Consider the following 15,906-nt stretch of genomic DNA (forward strand, 5'->3'; position numbering starts at 1 on the left):
GCTGAGAACTCTTTGTGTATCAACTTTACAAAAATAACTGTCATGGCCATTTCTACCCTTACTGCTGGAATAAAATATGCTCCTGTCATAACCAATGCCTTTCAACAAGTTGAAATCTATTTGTTGCTAACCAAAGCTAGTACACGTACAATCACTACCTGCCAGAAATACTTTCTTCTTATCAGGCCGATCTTCTGAATGCTGCAATGTTTTGAGACACAATTAAGGAAAACCCAGCTGCCTATCAAACGCTGTCTGTACCAATACACAGGACCAGTTCCTTAACATTGCCAGAAGATAGTTAAGCAAAGAAGATTAAAAAATTAGGCAAGTATTTCTTCTGATTTATCTTCCCAGTTCTAAAGATTTTAAAAATAGGCCTATGACTGCCCTATCCCATGCAAAATATCAGTTCATCACTCCATTTCGGAAGCACAGGGTTAGGAAGAATACCATATACGTACAGACAAGAAAAACTGATCAACATCTTACATATGCTTCCTATTCCAAAAGTAAAAATCTCCCACCATACTTCACCAATAAAACAGCACTTGGCGGTTTTTTCCATGGAAAGCAGCTTTATCAACAATAAATTAGTGCCACCTAGTGGAGTTCAAAACGTTAACCTGGACCAGCCTGGCCTTGAATCTTACCTTTTACTGCACCATCCTTAATTTATGATCCCTAAAAACATCTAAATGAAATGAATGCACAAACAACGCGGAAGATCTTCCCTGCAGCGCAAGCAGTTGATAAACACACCGGTATAACATGCACTTAAGGATTCCTCAACATCTCTAGGTGTTCCTGCTCTGGCAGGGGGATTGGACTAGATGACCTTTTGAGGTCCCTTCCAATCTCTAGCATACTGTGATACTGTGATCTTTAGATCTGCAGAAGCAGCTCATGAAGACCAATGCATGTCTTCAGCAGAAACTCATCTTTAGAACTATTGAGCATGCAGCCAATAGCTCTGCAATTACAATAAATACGGGGAAAAAAACACCAGAAATGTTCAGTAAAATGGAAAAATAACATGGCAGCAGTTTATTTTTCCAGCAGTTTTGAAAATAAGAATACATAGGGAGGTTTCTCTTAGAGAAGAGAAGGCTCAGGGGGAGATATAATCCATGCATTAAAGTATCTGAAGACATGGTGCCAAGAGGATGAGGCCAGAGTCTTCTCAGTAGTGCCAGGCCATAGAACAAAAAGCAGTAGGCATAAACTAAAACAGAGGAACTTCCATTTGAACATGAGGTCTTGACTGTGAGGGTGACCAAGCATTGGAATAGGTTGCCCAGAGAGGTCATAGACTCCCCTGGAGATATTCAAGAGCTGTCTGGCCACCATACTGAGCAATGTGTTCTAGGCGACACTGCTTGGGCACGGAGGTTGGACTAGGCAACCTTTGGTGGTCCCTTCCAACATCAACCACGCTATGATTCTGTGAACAAAGTGACATCACTGCACATTATCAAATATATATATATAAATATTACTCTGGGATAATATATTTCGCTGTTTCAGCCCCTCTGCAAAGGCACCAACATAATTTATCTGCTACATAGAAGTAAAAACCGTTACCATTATCTATGAGTTAATTCAAGCAACACTTACATGAGCTTCTCTATTTCTGTTAAGATTTAGGATTGTTGCTACATGCCCAGCAGACAGAGAATGCCAAGTCTAACTGTAACACTGTGCATTATCTTTGTTAACAATTATGTTCAGAATTGGTTTGAAACATGTACAAAGAAATATCATTATCCCATGTTCATAATGCATGGGGAACACAAGGTGATCAACCTTACCCAGTATTCTTCACACAGGACACGAAAAGAATACAATACAGAAGAAAACCCGAAACCACTCTAGATCTTTTGCCTTGCTTTTCTTAACAATTGACTCTTAAAAACCAAATACATCTCAAACCATTATATAATTCCTAAGGCTGGCTGCATATAAATGTCCTATAGCGTGCAAGTGCCATGTCCCAAATTAGGAAAATGTAAATCAGATGATGTAATATAGTCTTCTAATGTTTAACACAATATATACATGAGCAGCATGATCAAAACTGCCCCATTTTACTGGACTTGCTTCTGATTCCTGTAATTGTAAGCAAGAGAGGAATCTGCTATTAGATATGCTGTCCAGAGTGTCCTGTAAGATAACAAGAGCAGATCTCACTTATAAAAATGGAAAGCAATTACACTGGCATTTGCTAGCAACCAAACACAAAAGTGCTTTTCTGTCTCTGGACTAACAAACCGAAAACAGTCCAAACAAAACAGGAGCACATACCACAATTTAAATCAGAAGACCATCATTTGTGGAAATGAAATTCTAGGCTTTTCTGTACGTATGAAATATGGTTATTCCATTTTCCATTGTTAAAATACCATTTCTGGGTTTTATGCAATTATAAGCAGGACTGCATCTCAAGCCACGATGCAGTGTTAACACACAAACATTTAACAAGAATAGAAGCTATGGGTGAATTAGCTGGCTGTGGAATTGATCAAAAAGATAAAAAAAATCTTTACAGAGAAATGCAAAAATAACAGTGATTTCCTTGAGAAGAACACATTCTTTTTTGCTGGTGTCAGCTATGCAGTCTTTTCTCATGTCCCCCCATTTTACTCACTTTGCAAAGGTACAGAAGACTACAACAACAGAGCAGAAGTACTTCGAAACAGTAAGTACAATGCATAGTTATGTGTGAAATAGTCAGATATTGTCAAGATGCTGAAAGATAATACACCGCCCCAAAGTTACAGAAGGTTAATTCTTGCTAAAGCTTCTACGTATCTAAGGAGTGAATTATGCATCCTGTATACAACAGAGACTACATTTTCTTTCTGAAACATTTGTTCCACAGGCTACCATTTTGGCAAAATACATGTTAATTTTACAATTATGTCCAACCTTCAGTTGTTCCAATAAGAATACTGATACCCAGAGAGCTTACATTTACAATGCTCTTATTTAGCTCAAAGGTGAAAATATTTTTATATTTACATCAAATATGTAAATGCAGACTCTTTAAAATGTGTTGAGATCCAACAGAACATCAGGCAGAGATATTTTTAGTTCTAATCCATTTAAAGTGCTAAATTCCAAGGGAATCAGCAGCATTGCTTTCACTCACCACTTCAACTAAATTCTTCTAGCCCCACTACTCATTGCAATCTTCAAGAAAAAGAAGATAAGATAAAACCATTAACGCGAAGAAAATATATTTATCCTTTATTTTTTAATATTTGCAGGTAGTGTGTTTGTCCCAATAAACACTGAATCACAACTACATTTGCACACAAAAGACATTCCAGAAATACATAAATACTGCAGTGCCTTAACACATAAAGTAAGTTAGTGTGGGACTTGCTATTTTTATGTCAAGTCTTATTATTTGCATGTACCAATTTAGGTTCATGAGAAACTATTACTAGGAATACACAAAAGTTTCTGAGTATGGCACCAATTTTTCTCTAGCCTCAGTGACTGCAGCTAGCTACAATGCCACAGGAAAACAGAATATTAAGCCACGGATAACTGCAACAAAACCAGTTAATGACTTGGTGACACATTTAGCTTATTATTTCATTTAAATCTAGATCAATTTTCACAAAACAAGTATTCTCTATATACACACAGCTTCTTTTAACCAAAGAATGTTTTGAAATCAGAATACCCTAGAACTTCCATCTATAGATAACTGGCATAGTCAGCCTTTTCTTTGGGGATTAACATTTTCAAAAGGCAGACAGTATCTAAAACAGAGAGACAGGTTATCAGAAATGTAAGTATTCATATTAAAATGAAAGTGACTGCTTACATTTATTGCCATTGTGAGAACAGTAGAGCATTTAGTTTTTTCATTTGCCACAAGTTATTATTTCAGCAATAAAATGAAGCAAGTGCAAAACAAAGCTTCTAACTACTATTGTATAAGCAATCACAAACCATTGTTATTCATCAGATATTTGAAGTGTGCCTGCCCTGTGACTATGCACAGAGTACAGGAATAATACAAGGTAAACATACTTCATATATTGCTTTAACAACTTTGGCCCCAAGCACAAAGGGCGCCTTTTTAACCTCAATAGTCAATGTCTAGTTAGCAAAGTAATGGCAATGTAACTGCTTCAAGAAAATGTCTATGTAAGAAACACCTCAATACACTGCAAGTTATCTTCTGGCCCAGAGACTGAGTAAAAGAACAGATCACAGATATGAGTTTGTTTAATGCATTACTTAATGATGTTCAGATTTGCTGGGGATAAATATAGAGGAAGATTTTCATTCTTACAACAGCACAGAACGTAAGTGTGAAATACTATGAAATGTTGACAGACTAAGTGTTTTAACTACTAACAGTACTACCATTTAAAAGAGCTGAGAGTGTCTAGCAAGGAAAAGATCACTGTACACATACATTTTCTGTATTTCTTCCTAACCACCCACAGGAAATCATTATTGAAAACAGCAGGTCAAATTAATTTTAGAATGAGCAGTAAGACAGATCCTATGGGGGGGGGGGGGGGGGGGGGGAATGCTTCCTCCTAAGGCTACTTTTCCCTCTTTCAATTAAATCCATATTCTTGACACCTGCTGAAAAAAACATTACCACAACTCATTTCAACTCAAAGGAATGCCCACTTATTTGCGAAGCGCAGTCTTTGGCCAGGCTGCAGATTTACATTCATCTTTACTCAAGTAATAACTCTGAACCTTCGTGAGTAATCATGTTGACAGGGAGCCCACTTGACGTGATCCCTCAGTACAGTACCTCAGAACAGGTGAGACAAGTTCCTTCCTGGCTATTACATATGACTATCACTGATGTGGATAACAGCTTCACACACATGCCTAAGTGCACGATCCACCTCCTAATGACCAACACTATGCAGAAGCAAACCGAACAAGAGCACAACCATTAAAAAGTCACTTCTTTACCTTTACTTTACTTTTAAAGTGTAGATACAAAATCCTACTATAATAAGCAATCACTACAGAACTGAGAGATTAACATTCCTTTTCTTGTAGACATGTCCAGCTGTGGAAAGACAAAAGCTAGAACAGAATAAATGCTAACAAGGTGAACACACCTAGATAAGGTTACGAATGCGAAACAAGGTGTATATCTAGCTATAGGTCCATCATAATGGAAAGGACAAAGAAATAATCACCCAGAATTCTAGTGATAACAACAGGAAGAAAAGCTAAAGAGGACTGATACCTATTCATAAAGATTTTCACTTACAACTTCTTTCTTAGTATCCGTTAGTTCTTGCAGACTAAGTGTCCGTAATTACCACATACACACATTTGATTTTCTTAGAAGTACTACAATATGCCTGCTATTTTTCTAACAAATACCTACACTAGGGAGTACGTAACAGATGCTGAACACCTTCAAGTTGCATCCCACAGATCAAATCCAAAAGGATTTAGGGGACTATTGAGTAATTCTGTATGTCTGTTCACAACCCCTAAACACATGTTATACCTCTAAGGGATCACCTTTTGAAAACACTACAACTGAAATATGGTTACAGTAGTCTGTTCTTCTGAATTTTGCAGGCTCGTAATTTAATAAGCTACTTGGACAAGCAGCTGTTGATTATGTTTTTCCAAAATGCTATACACAAGCGACTGATGACTATTTCTCTCACTATTAACACATTGAAAACACAAAATGAAGTTCTTGAAAAATTCGAATTAGCTGATACTGGGAGTACACATTTTGCATGCTAGATCCTGAACTACACACATGAATATCTTAAGCATACTGATAAGCGTTATTTATACCCACACTATAGAGAAAGTTTTAAAAAGGGTTATTTACAAGGCTTTCAAAGTACACACAGGAGTACACTGTACAAGTGCATTGTTTTATCATAATGATGCCACAGCTTGTACAACTATTCAGCAGCCAAATATTAAGACAGCTATCATTAAAATGCATCACAGATGGAAATATAACATCAATATCAGTTGTATATATTATCTGCTACTACAATTAACCTCTAAACACTGGAAGTACAATGTTCTTTATATGAAGAAAATAAAAGCACAAAGTAATGGAAACCGTATTTCATAGATGATTCCAGGGGTTTTCCTTCTGATTGTAGATGTAGTAACCACAACAACATACAGGCAAAGCTTTGATAACATTACAAAAATCCTTCTATCTCTACCTAGACCACACACAGTTGCACACATAGATCATAAACCCAACCATTCTCACTAAAATAAAAAGGGAAAGTATCAAAAGAATGCTCTTCCTGTCTTCTTGCATTAATAGCATTACCTAATCTACACAAACAGTCCTCACATTCATAACAAACCACCTCACCCTCTGTTCAGCTAAGAAGATACCATTTTGTATTACTGATTACAATAATAAAACCACTAAAAGCTCTGTTCCTGTGATCAATTTCTGGAAAGACTTTTGCAAGTTAAAATCAACCTTTCAGATGTCTTTCTCCATTGCATTCACCAGAAACAATGTCAACACAGAAGCAGATTAGGTTTCACCTGTACTTAGAAGCAGTTGATAAAGCTACTTATAACCATCAGAATCCCAAATGATTTGCAAGCCAGTACTCCTACTTATCGTCCCACAGTTCCTTTCAAAATGAAATTCTGACTATAGCATATTCTTCATATATATTATTTACACACACACATCTTACATTCATACATCATTTAGGACAGCAAGCAAAATAGTTTGAGAGCTATCACCCATCAAAACATCTCTACCATTCCCTAAAGTTCATGTTTCAAAATCTCAGAATAAAAAGGTTTGAGTTTCAGACTGTCAGACACTTTCCTTGCTTATAGGAAAGGATGTTCAATGTTAAAGTAACAGAAAAGCTCACCTCTCCTGTATTTGCTGCCAGAACAAATTACAAAGGTAGCAACTCATTAACATGTCACCCCATATTGCTCTGAAGTAACAGTTGAGCTACAGGACCAAAGTAGGCTGAAGAAATCCTGTCATTCCAAAACTTAGCAAGCTGAAAATTTCCCCAGTCTTTACACCTTCCACAAGTTTTCCAAAGATACCAAGGCCTAGAGTTTTGGCTACTGTATTCCTAAGGCAAGGACTAAACATTTCACCATTATTTTATCTTCCTAATTGCCTGATAATCCTCAGAGTACATTTAATTGAGAGTATCCTGCATCCTACAGATTACATCATACAATGATGAGTCACTCCCCTTTTAACCCTACCCCCAGTGTTGAGACTCCTTACAAGCCAGGACTGCTCCACATGAAACGCAATGACCAAATGGGACTGTTCTTCCACAAAACACTGTGCTAATTCTCCTGCATTCAGTGTTTCCACTTGAATGGAATAAAAACCCTTTTGAGAACAACAATTCCAGCCCCCCCCCCCCCCCTTTTTTTTTCTCAGGCACACTATGGGACTCCTCAATGCATGCACAATGCAAATAAGGCAAACTTCCTTTGAAAGAGTGATTAATATGCAAAGACAGCCTGCTTTTTCATGGGATGTGAAGAACTACCACCAAGTATTTCCAAATTCTGAGGTTTCTTCAATTATTCCCAGTGTTTATTTTAAACATAAGATTATGCAATAATACCACACATTAAGACCAATTTGCCAATATTGTGTAAACACTACCAAACTGGCTGTTCATCTTTTGTGTCATATTTAAATGCAGCCTTCAATATCCTAGATATGAAGTCACTGCAGAAAAAAGGACTTGGATTTTTGAATCCTCTTCATGTTAAAAAGTCTGCATTTAAACCCTACCGCAAAGAACTGCGTTATTTTAAGTAATGTTTAGGGGGGATTTAAATAAATCACGAACATTTACAATCTCAAAAACTATTTTAAATGACAATTAACTTCTGAACAAATACGCTGCAGTTCCAGTAACATTTAAAGTTACAATACATGAAACATTTGGAAAAGCCCATTCAGATGTGGAGAGATAAACTTTCTATTTCATTTGTATACAATTCTCATCAGTATTTTTCATCATTTATCACCGGGTCAATTACACTTTCTACATACAAGTCAACCAGTTCAACCTTCTCCCATAGGAAAGAAAGACCTTTCCATTTCAAGATCTGGTTTTCTACATACAAGTCAACCAGTTCAACCTTCTCCCATAGGAAAGAAAGACCTTTCCATTTCAAGATCTGGTATACCATACTCTGCCCAAATTGAGCTCAAAATGTAGTCTTGGATGTGTTAAGTGACATTCACTCCTTATTCTAACTCTTTATTTCCTAAATTTCCTTTAAAGATCCCTTCCAACCCAAACTATTCTATGTTTCCCAACCTTTTCACACAGGTTTAAACAGTCCCTTTCACATCCATTAACCAACGTGGTAAAATATCATTGCAAACAAACCAGTAATCCTTAACTAACATTCTTGTTTATCTTAAAGATTTCAAGGTTGATACGTATCACTGATATAAGCAAACAAAAAGAAGAAAGTAAAAATAAACACTTAAATAACCATCTACCAGCACTATTTTATAGCAGTAGCTATACTAAAATCACAGAATCATTTAGGTTGGAAGGGACCTTTTGAGATCATCTAGGCCAACAGGGGAAGGTTACCCAGGAGTCTGTCCAGATGGGTTCTGAATGTCTCCATGGACAAAGGCTCCACAATCTCTCTAGGCAGCCTGTTCCAGGGGCGTGTTCTGTTTTCTTATATTCTGACAGGATTTTCTCTATTTCAGTTTGTGCCCATTGACTCCTGTCCTGTCATCCTTGGATATCACTGAGGAAAGCCTGGTACCCTTCTTCATTCCCTCCCATCAGGTATATATCCACATGAATTAAGATCCCAAGTCTTCTCTTTCCAGCCTAAATGGTCTCAGCCTTCTCAGCCTCTCTTCGTACAAAAGATGCTCCAGTCCCTCCTGCGTCTTTGCGCCCCTTCACGGGACTCCTCCAAGAAGTCTGTATCATTTCTGCAACGGGAGCCCAGAACTGGACACACCACACCAAATGGGGCTTTACCAGTGCCAAGTAGATAGATTTTAAGAAAATTAACCTGTCTTGTGTACTTCTAAAATCAATACTTAATTGTCAAAGTACCTATCCTGATTTACTAAGACCCAATTATTTTAACAGTCTTAAAAACTTAAAGAAAACAACATTTTTATTCAAGACATTCTGGAACACTTAAAATGGTCAAAATTTTTCTTTACATGCAGTCTGCCCTGGCAAACAATAACCTAATAATGTGATAGATATTTGTGTTAACTCAAAATAAATCAAATGGCCTCTCCATTTCAAGAAATTAACCGTTTCACTGGATTTCCAAATTATTAACCACATCATTCTACCAAGTTTATACTACATCAGGAAACTCCCAGTTTTCACAACACACCCTTGCAGATCTCTGTCTTGTCATAAGATCTAGAATGCAAATAGCTAAAGGATCAGCTACAACACATATCACGCTACTGTCTAGCCTAAACTTAATTTTCTTGCATCAGATTTACAGATATAGGGCTTCCTCGCTGCTATCATTACAAATTGCTCACAAAAATAGTTGTAGGATCAGTTTCTGCCATATCCTCATTTGGGGTCCCTCTGTGACCTGGTGTCCAGGAAAATGATGCCAAGTTTACTACTGACTTCTGTGGACACCCTGTCTTACAGACCTTCGCTTTAATATCTTACTTTTCTGGGCAGTGAAGAAACACAGAACCAGCACTAGAAAAAGTGAACAACCAAAGACTTGAACTGAAAATATCTCCTCCTGATTTTTAAATCTGAGGTCCCATTTTGACCATAGAGGAGAAAGTTGAGACATATTTATCTTCAGGTGCAAGCATTTTATTTTCTTCCAACATAACATGGCTTCTGTGTTTCTTCTGCAAATATGCAGGTCTAAATGATTACTGGCTATCCATACTGATTAGTCACTTTTAAAGTGTGATGGCTTAAGAATTTGGATAACTCACCCAGCTATTAAGCACAGTACTATGTGAATATACCCACAGCTGCTGCTTCTTGAGAGACTCTAGTATCTTAAAGCAATTTGCACTTGCTTAGCAGGATAAACCTTCCATTGTTAGCTGTTCTCCAAAAATTAGCTTTGCCATCAACAGCTGCCTAAAGATCTGAAGTTATCAGGACTAAGGCTATTGATGTTCTACATTTGTCAAAACTATTAATAGTTTTGCTGAAGTACCTGCAATACATCCCTTGAGATAAAATGAAAACTTCAGATGCAAAAGCATACAGTGAGGTCCAAAAAATTCTATAACTGAAACTGTCAGGTAGCCTTGATCATTTTCAAATACACAGTCATCTACACTGTACACCTCAACATGTTTTGGCACAAGCTTTTCTTTCATTTATCCTTGGAAGGTTCAGAAGCTACAGGTATTATTCACTGTATGGACAGCAATTATCTGTCTTATCATCATCTTGGACAGATACAGAGGAAGCTCCTGTACTTGAACTGGAAGTGGAAAAAGAAATATTTTAACGTGAAGTTGATCCCTGATTTTTATCTATTCCGCTTTCTTTAGGCACCTATATTGTAAACTAAAAACCACAGAAAAACCTTTTTCTGGTACTTAGTAGTGACTGCCTCAGACATTTATAAACGCAATCTATCAGAAGGGCCTGACAGCCTGCCATTTGGCTCTCACAGTAACTTCAAAAGGCAACGTTCCTAATGAGCAGCTGCAGTGGGGAAGCTGCATTTCAACACCATGAACTGAAAGGGCATAATGGCACTACCGCCAAACCCACCTAATTTACATCCCTTTGCATTAGCAAGGGCTTTAAACGATGGTAATGTGTTTTCCTAAACAAAAGAAGCCAGAGCCATCATAGATCTGACCTTCAAATTTGCTTCTGTGATTTTTATGTCTCAAAGTCTATTTGCCTGGTGGCTCTTTTTTCCCTCCAGGCCTTGAGTGTTGTGATGATAACCGACACATCAGACCTATGAAAACATGCGCAAAGGACACCACTCAGGAAAGTGGAGATGCCTGGGAGCTGTAGTTCTCTTTACAGACACACCCTCATTCAAGTCACTCCCAGGCATTCTCCTTGGTTTATAAAGCTATTGTAAGAAACAATTTTGTTTCCTGAATGTTTTCAAACTTTTAGATTTACGATTACATTGCTTTACTTATTTAATCTCACATTTCAGATCTCTGTGAGCATAGAGAATTGGGAAAACAACAAAGACACCATCTTTTCACTGCACCTGAAAAATACTGTAATGGCACCTAGTTGAATTCTTTCTGATAGTTCCCTGCATAAAAGCTACGATACACACTTCTGAAGAAGATCACTTGTCCCAGTCTGCTTACACAGGCATTTCTGGAAGTTCACAATATCTTACTATTTGAAAGTGGTAAGTGAAGTGTACAACAGAATTATTATTGACAGATCAAATCACATTTAAGTATACTGCCGTGCTAAACCAATGTTTCAAAAGCCATGTAAGAAAAGCAATAAAAGAATTTTGTGTTCTCTATATAAACAGTATTACCAGGTGCATTAAATAATGAGTTAAAATGCAGGATGGCCTTTTAAATGGCAAAATAAAATGTGCTTTTGTCTCTTACTAGAGCTATTTTTCTGTTCCTCGCAGACTGATGGCAGCAGATGCACTATTCCCTCCTCCTCCCCCATCAATTGGTTCTGCTTTCCTGCCAGCAAGTCAAAATAATTCTATAGCACTACCCCCCCCCAAAAAAAAATTAAATCCTGAAACAACAAAACAACCAAACACACACACCCTGCCAAAAAAGAAACAACTCAAAAAAATCCCACACCATGCATTTCCTATCAACAAGAAACCAGTCACTTATACCCAATGGCAGAAAAGTCTATCGTTAAAACACATTTTTGGAGATGAGCCATGAAAAGTGAAGGCGCTTTCATCCTGGACAGCAGCCACAATCTTTAACGCTCAAAACCAGGGTATTCAGTACATTACTGTTATAGCTAATATACTTAAAAAACAAACAAAAAAAAACCCAAAACCAAACCCACACCATTCCCAAAATGGAACAGTTAAGCCAGGCCTTTCCAAGTTCAAACATGAAGAGGATAAAATTTATACAAAATACTCGTTATTTAGGAAATCATACTTCTCAGGATGTAAATGAAAGAAGGGGAGCCACCTATAAATCAGCTTGTAAATTATTAAAAATGTTTTGATTGAGTAGTAGATTAAATAAATCATCACTATCACAGGCCAAAATGTGTACAAAATGTGGAATTATTTTAAAAGATGTAAAGGCATCGTTTTGTTCTGAACCTACCACATAACTGTGGCTCAGACAACAGTCTCTTCAAGGATTCCTCCCTAATAAGCATCTATCTCTTTCCTCCTCTTACATTTAAGCTACTGTGAAGCTGTACTTAGGGTTTATTAGCATCATCATAGCTGCTCCCCCCCTTTCACTGACATCTCTTTCAATATCATAGCTTCCAAAGCCCAAAGCAATAACCTTTCTTCTCCCATCACAGACTGTGGTGAGGTCAGCTGGGAAAAAAAGAAGGGACAAGCTTTAGCAGACCAAAGCATCCTTTAGCGTGTAAAGCATAACTGATGTGTTGGGTGCTGTTTTTACCATAAACAGTGCTGCTGCTTTGTTCTAGCTTTTTAATATTTTATTTGGTTTTTGTGTTCTCCATTTTATGCTGATTTCTCAGTCCAGTTCCAGCTGTGCAACTCCCTAGGCACTCTATGCATTTGTAATTATTATTATTGGATAAACATGTGTTTGAGTGGGGCAACAGATGAGATGCAGATAATTTTTCTTTGCTTACTCCCATCTACTTGCCCTAAAAAAAAAAAATGCTTTATTCTCCCCTCCCACAGCTGCGAAAGCCTGTGTGAATGTGTCAAGAGAGGCAACAGCTACAGAATCACATATAGTAGTCTGGCATTTTATAATGCTCGAGATCAAGAATGCATGCAGAGATGGTGATTGAAGGGTGTGGCTGAGCCAGATGCAGAGCTGGCTACCGGGAGGAACTATGCTAAAAATGGAAAGACAACACACCCCCAGTTTGTAATTTATAGCCTATATATAACATAAAGATTTAAATTATAACAAAGAGAAGCTATACTGTAATGCTTATGACACAGGAGAGTTGTGTAGCATTAAGAACAGTTTTGGGGCTGATGTTAAACAGGTGGCATGATATTGGCAACAGACTTGAGCACACTGGTGGCAGTGGTCTGCCATGACAGGAGCTGGAATTAAGCCACAACAGGACAGCAATTCTTACTACATGAGCAGGCAGAGCTACAGCAGAAGTAACTGCTTAAGGAGATAAAGAATCGCCAGTATGGGAATGAGGCAGTGAGTGGTTGTGATAGTTAAGGACAGCACTGAAGCAAGGGGTGAAAAGAAGCTGTGCAGCAGTGAGGTCTGTAACAGCAATGATGGGAAGGAATAACTGGGGTGATGCACTGGGGTACACTGCAAGGACACAGGAATGGGTACAACAGCTATCCGGTGACAGCAGGGATCTGGAGAGCCAGCTTTTCTGATATAGCAACAGTAATTGGTAAGTAGTTATGAAACCATGAGCTGAGAAAAGGCTGCAAGTAGTAAAGGCAATGACAGTTCTGAAGTAAAGATAGCAGGGACAATCAGTGTGGATGCTTCAGGCCACAATGCTTGCCGGGGAGGAAGGGGGGGGGGGCTGGAGAGAGTGTTTGACGAGCTGTAGAACAGGATAGGGAGAAAACGCTCATATAGCCAAGAGAGGGCACAGAAGGCTCTGGGGAACACTTCCTAGCGGGTGTGCGTTAAGGACAACGAGCCTGGGGCGACGAGGCTCGCTGAAGGATGGCGACAGGAACGCGGTCTCGCTGGGAGAGGGGGCGGCGTCAACACAGGCGTGGCCGTAACCGCACCCAACCAACCTGCCGTCTCCCGGGGCAAGGCGGGGCCGGCACCGGGCCTTCGCCGACGACAGCGACCCAAGCGCCGCTCCCGCTCGGGACCGCCCGCTCCCTTAACAGCACCGGCCCTCTGCCGGCGCCCCCCCGTTACGGCTCCCCTCCGCTTTCCTGCTTGCTTTCTTACAGTTGCTCCAGCCCCCGCCTCTAACTGCGATCGCATCTCTCCCCTCCCCGCGCCCGCTGCAATCTCTGCCCCGCACATGCACCGCTTGCAAGAAGGAGGGCGGATGGGCGGCGGCGGAGGCGGACACCGCCGCGTAGCACAGTAGCATCCTCAAGGTTCACAATGAAAGCCGACGCGACAAGGAAAATCCACCGCCTCCTCGCACGGTGACACCATTAACACAGCGCACGTAGCACCCTCTCTGCTTCGCTCGCGTCCTCCTTCCCCATCCCCATTGTCTGGGATTTACTTCACATCAAAAGCCCAGCCCGAGGGAGGCGGGTTTCTGCGGCGGGAGCGATTCCTCCCGTCGCACCCGTGGACAGCAGCGCCAGAGAGCAGAAGAAACCGCTCGCTCACACCCTTCTCACCTATCCTCCTCCTCCTCCCCCCTCCGCGTTCTTCTGTCAAATTCGCACAGCCCGAGCCATCTTGCCCCTCCCGTTCCCACGACAGCCAACAATGTGCGCGAACCAGCCGCCCCATCACGCACACCGGGTGCAGCTGGGGGGGAGACACCCCACCACAGGCTGTCTCCCTGCCAAACCCAGCAGCAGCGTAAAGCAGGGCAGCGGCGTCCGCCCGACCCCATTGTTTGCGCGGCCGGGTCCCGGCACTACCCCGTCCCAGACCCCAGTAGCTCCCCACCGCCCCGGGGTACCTGCGGTTCCAAGCAAAACCAACGTCCAGGGCAACACGGTGGCTAGCAGCATCGCAGCCGACCGAGGGGACAGGGAGCCGGTCGTGAAATAGCCTTTTCCTGCAGTTCGGAAGAAACGCAGCTCGCTTCTTTTACGTTTATTTTCCCTTTTTCCCCTCTCGCCTTCCCTCGCCGCTCCTCCCGCTGCCGGCCGCGCTCCGTCTCCGTTACCGCGCGCTCCCCACACCGCCTTCTGCCGGCTGCGCTCCGGCCGCGTCCCGGCGCCGCCGCACTGACTGACAGGCGGCCTCAGCACCGCGGCCCGGATCCCTGCGCCATCGGCCTCGCGCCGAGGCTGGCACCGCCGTGTTCTTCCACCCGCGCCCGCCTCAAATAGTACAGCGCAGCCCGGGGAGAGGGGGTCTGAAGCTCCGAGAGGCGCTGCCGGTCCCCTGCGAAATGCGGTGCGGATAACGGAGCCGGCGCCCGACCCGCGGAGGAGCCTCTCGGCTCGGGCGCGCTGAGGCTCGGGGCAGGGCGGCGGCGGCGGTCCCTTAGGGGGTGACTTTTTGCCATACAGGAGAAATTGATCAGTGCGAGGTTTTGATTTTCTCCCCGGTTTGGCCTGCATATGCATCAGGAAGTACCTGTAGGAAGGCAGATGGGAAACCAAGACAGCAAGGAAAGGACATTTTGTCAATCCCCTACAATTTGTGAGGGCTTTTGTTCCATTTTTGTATTAGGGAGCTGACCAGAGCCTATTCAGAAGGCACAGAGACAGGAGTTCTCACAGTTCTTCTAGTCTCAGGAGTTGTCATGGTTTTGCCATCTCACTTGTGGCAAAAGCCAGGACAGAGCTGTGGGTGAAGAAATGCTGAGTGAAGGAAGGAGGATGTCCACCTTTTGAACCACTTCTGCTAGGCCTCCCTTCACATGGCTCCCTCCAAGTACCCCCAACTCACACAAACAGTACACCAAAGCTGTTCTAATGACTTGCATGTTTGTTCACATATACAGGAAATCTTGAAGTTAAACTTGTCTACACCAACACCCACAGCAGCAACTCTTCAAGATCTGAGAGGCGACGGACACTCAGCTACAGTATCAAGGATCCTGTGAATTTAATAGGGGTTTTACAGAAAAAAGA

General features: G+C 41.1%; 1 protein-coding gene across 9 annotated transcripts in view; it reads right to left on the reverse strand.

The window, feature by feature from the left end:
* The window catches only part of NCAM1 (neural cell adhesion molecule 1), a 104,408-nt gene extending 89,108 nt beyond the window's left edge, over window positions 1-15,300 (reverse strand). For all 9 annotated transcript variants that reach the window (XM_062608656.1, XM_062608650.1, XM_062608655.1 and 6 more), the window contains exon 1: window positions 14,781-15,300. In XM_062608656.1, coding sequence (XP_062464640.1) covers window positions 14,781-14,832 — 52 coding nt within the window. In that variant the 5' untranslated portion in view covers window positions 14,833-15,300. The remainder of the gene's footprint in view (window positions 1-14,780) is intronic.
* Window positions 15,301-15,906: the final 606 nt, after the last annotated feature.

The sequence above is a fragment of the Pezoporus occidentalis genome, unplaced genomic scaffold, assembly GCF_034315485.1.
Source record: "Pezoporus occidentalis ecotype Australia unplaced genomic scaffold, CSIRO_AGI_Poc_V1 ctg130, whole genome shotgun sequence".
Taxonomy (NCBI): Eukaryota; Metazoa; Chordata; class Aves; order Psittaciformes; family Psittacidae; genus Pezoporus; species Pezoporus occidentalis.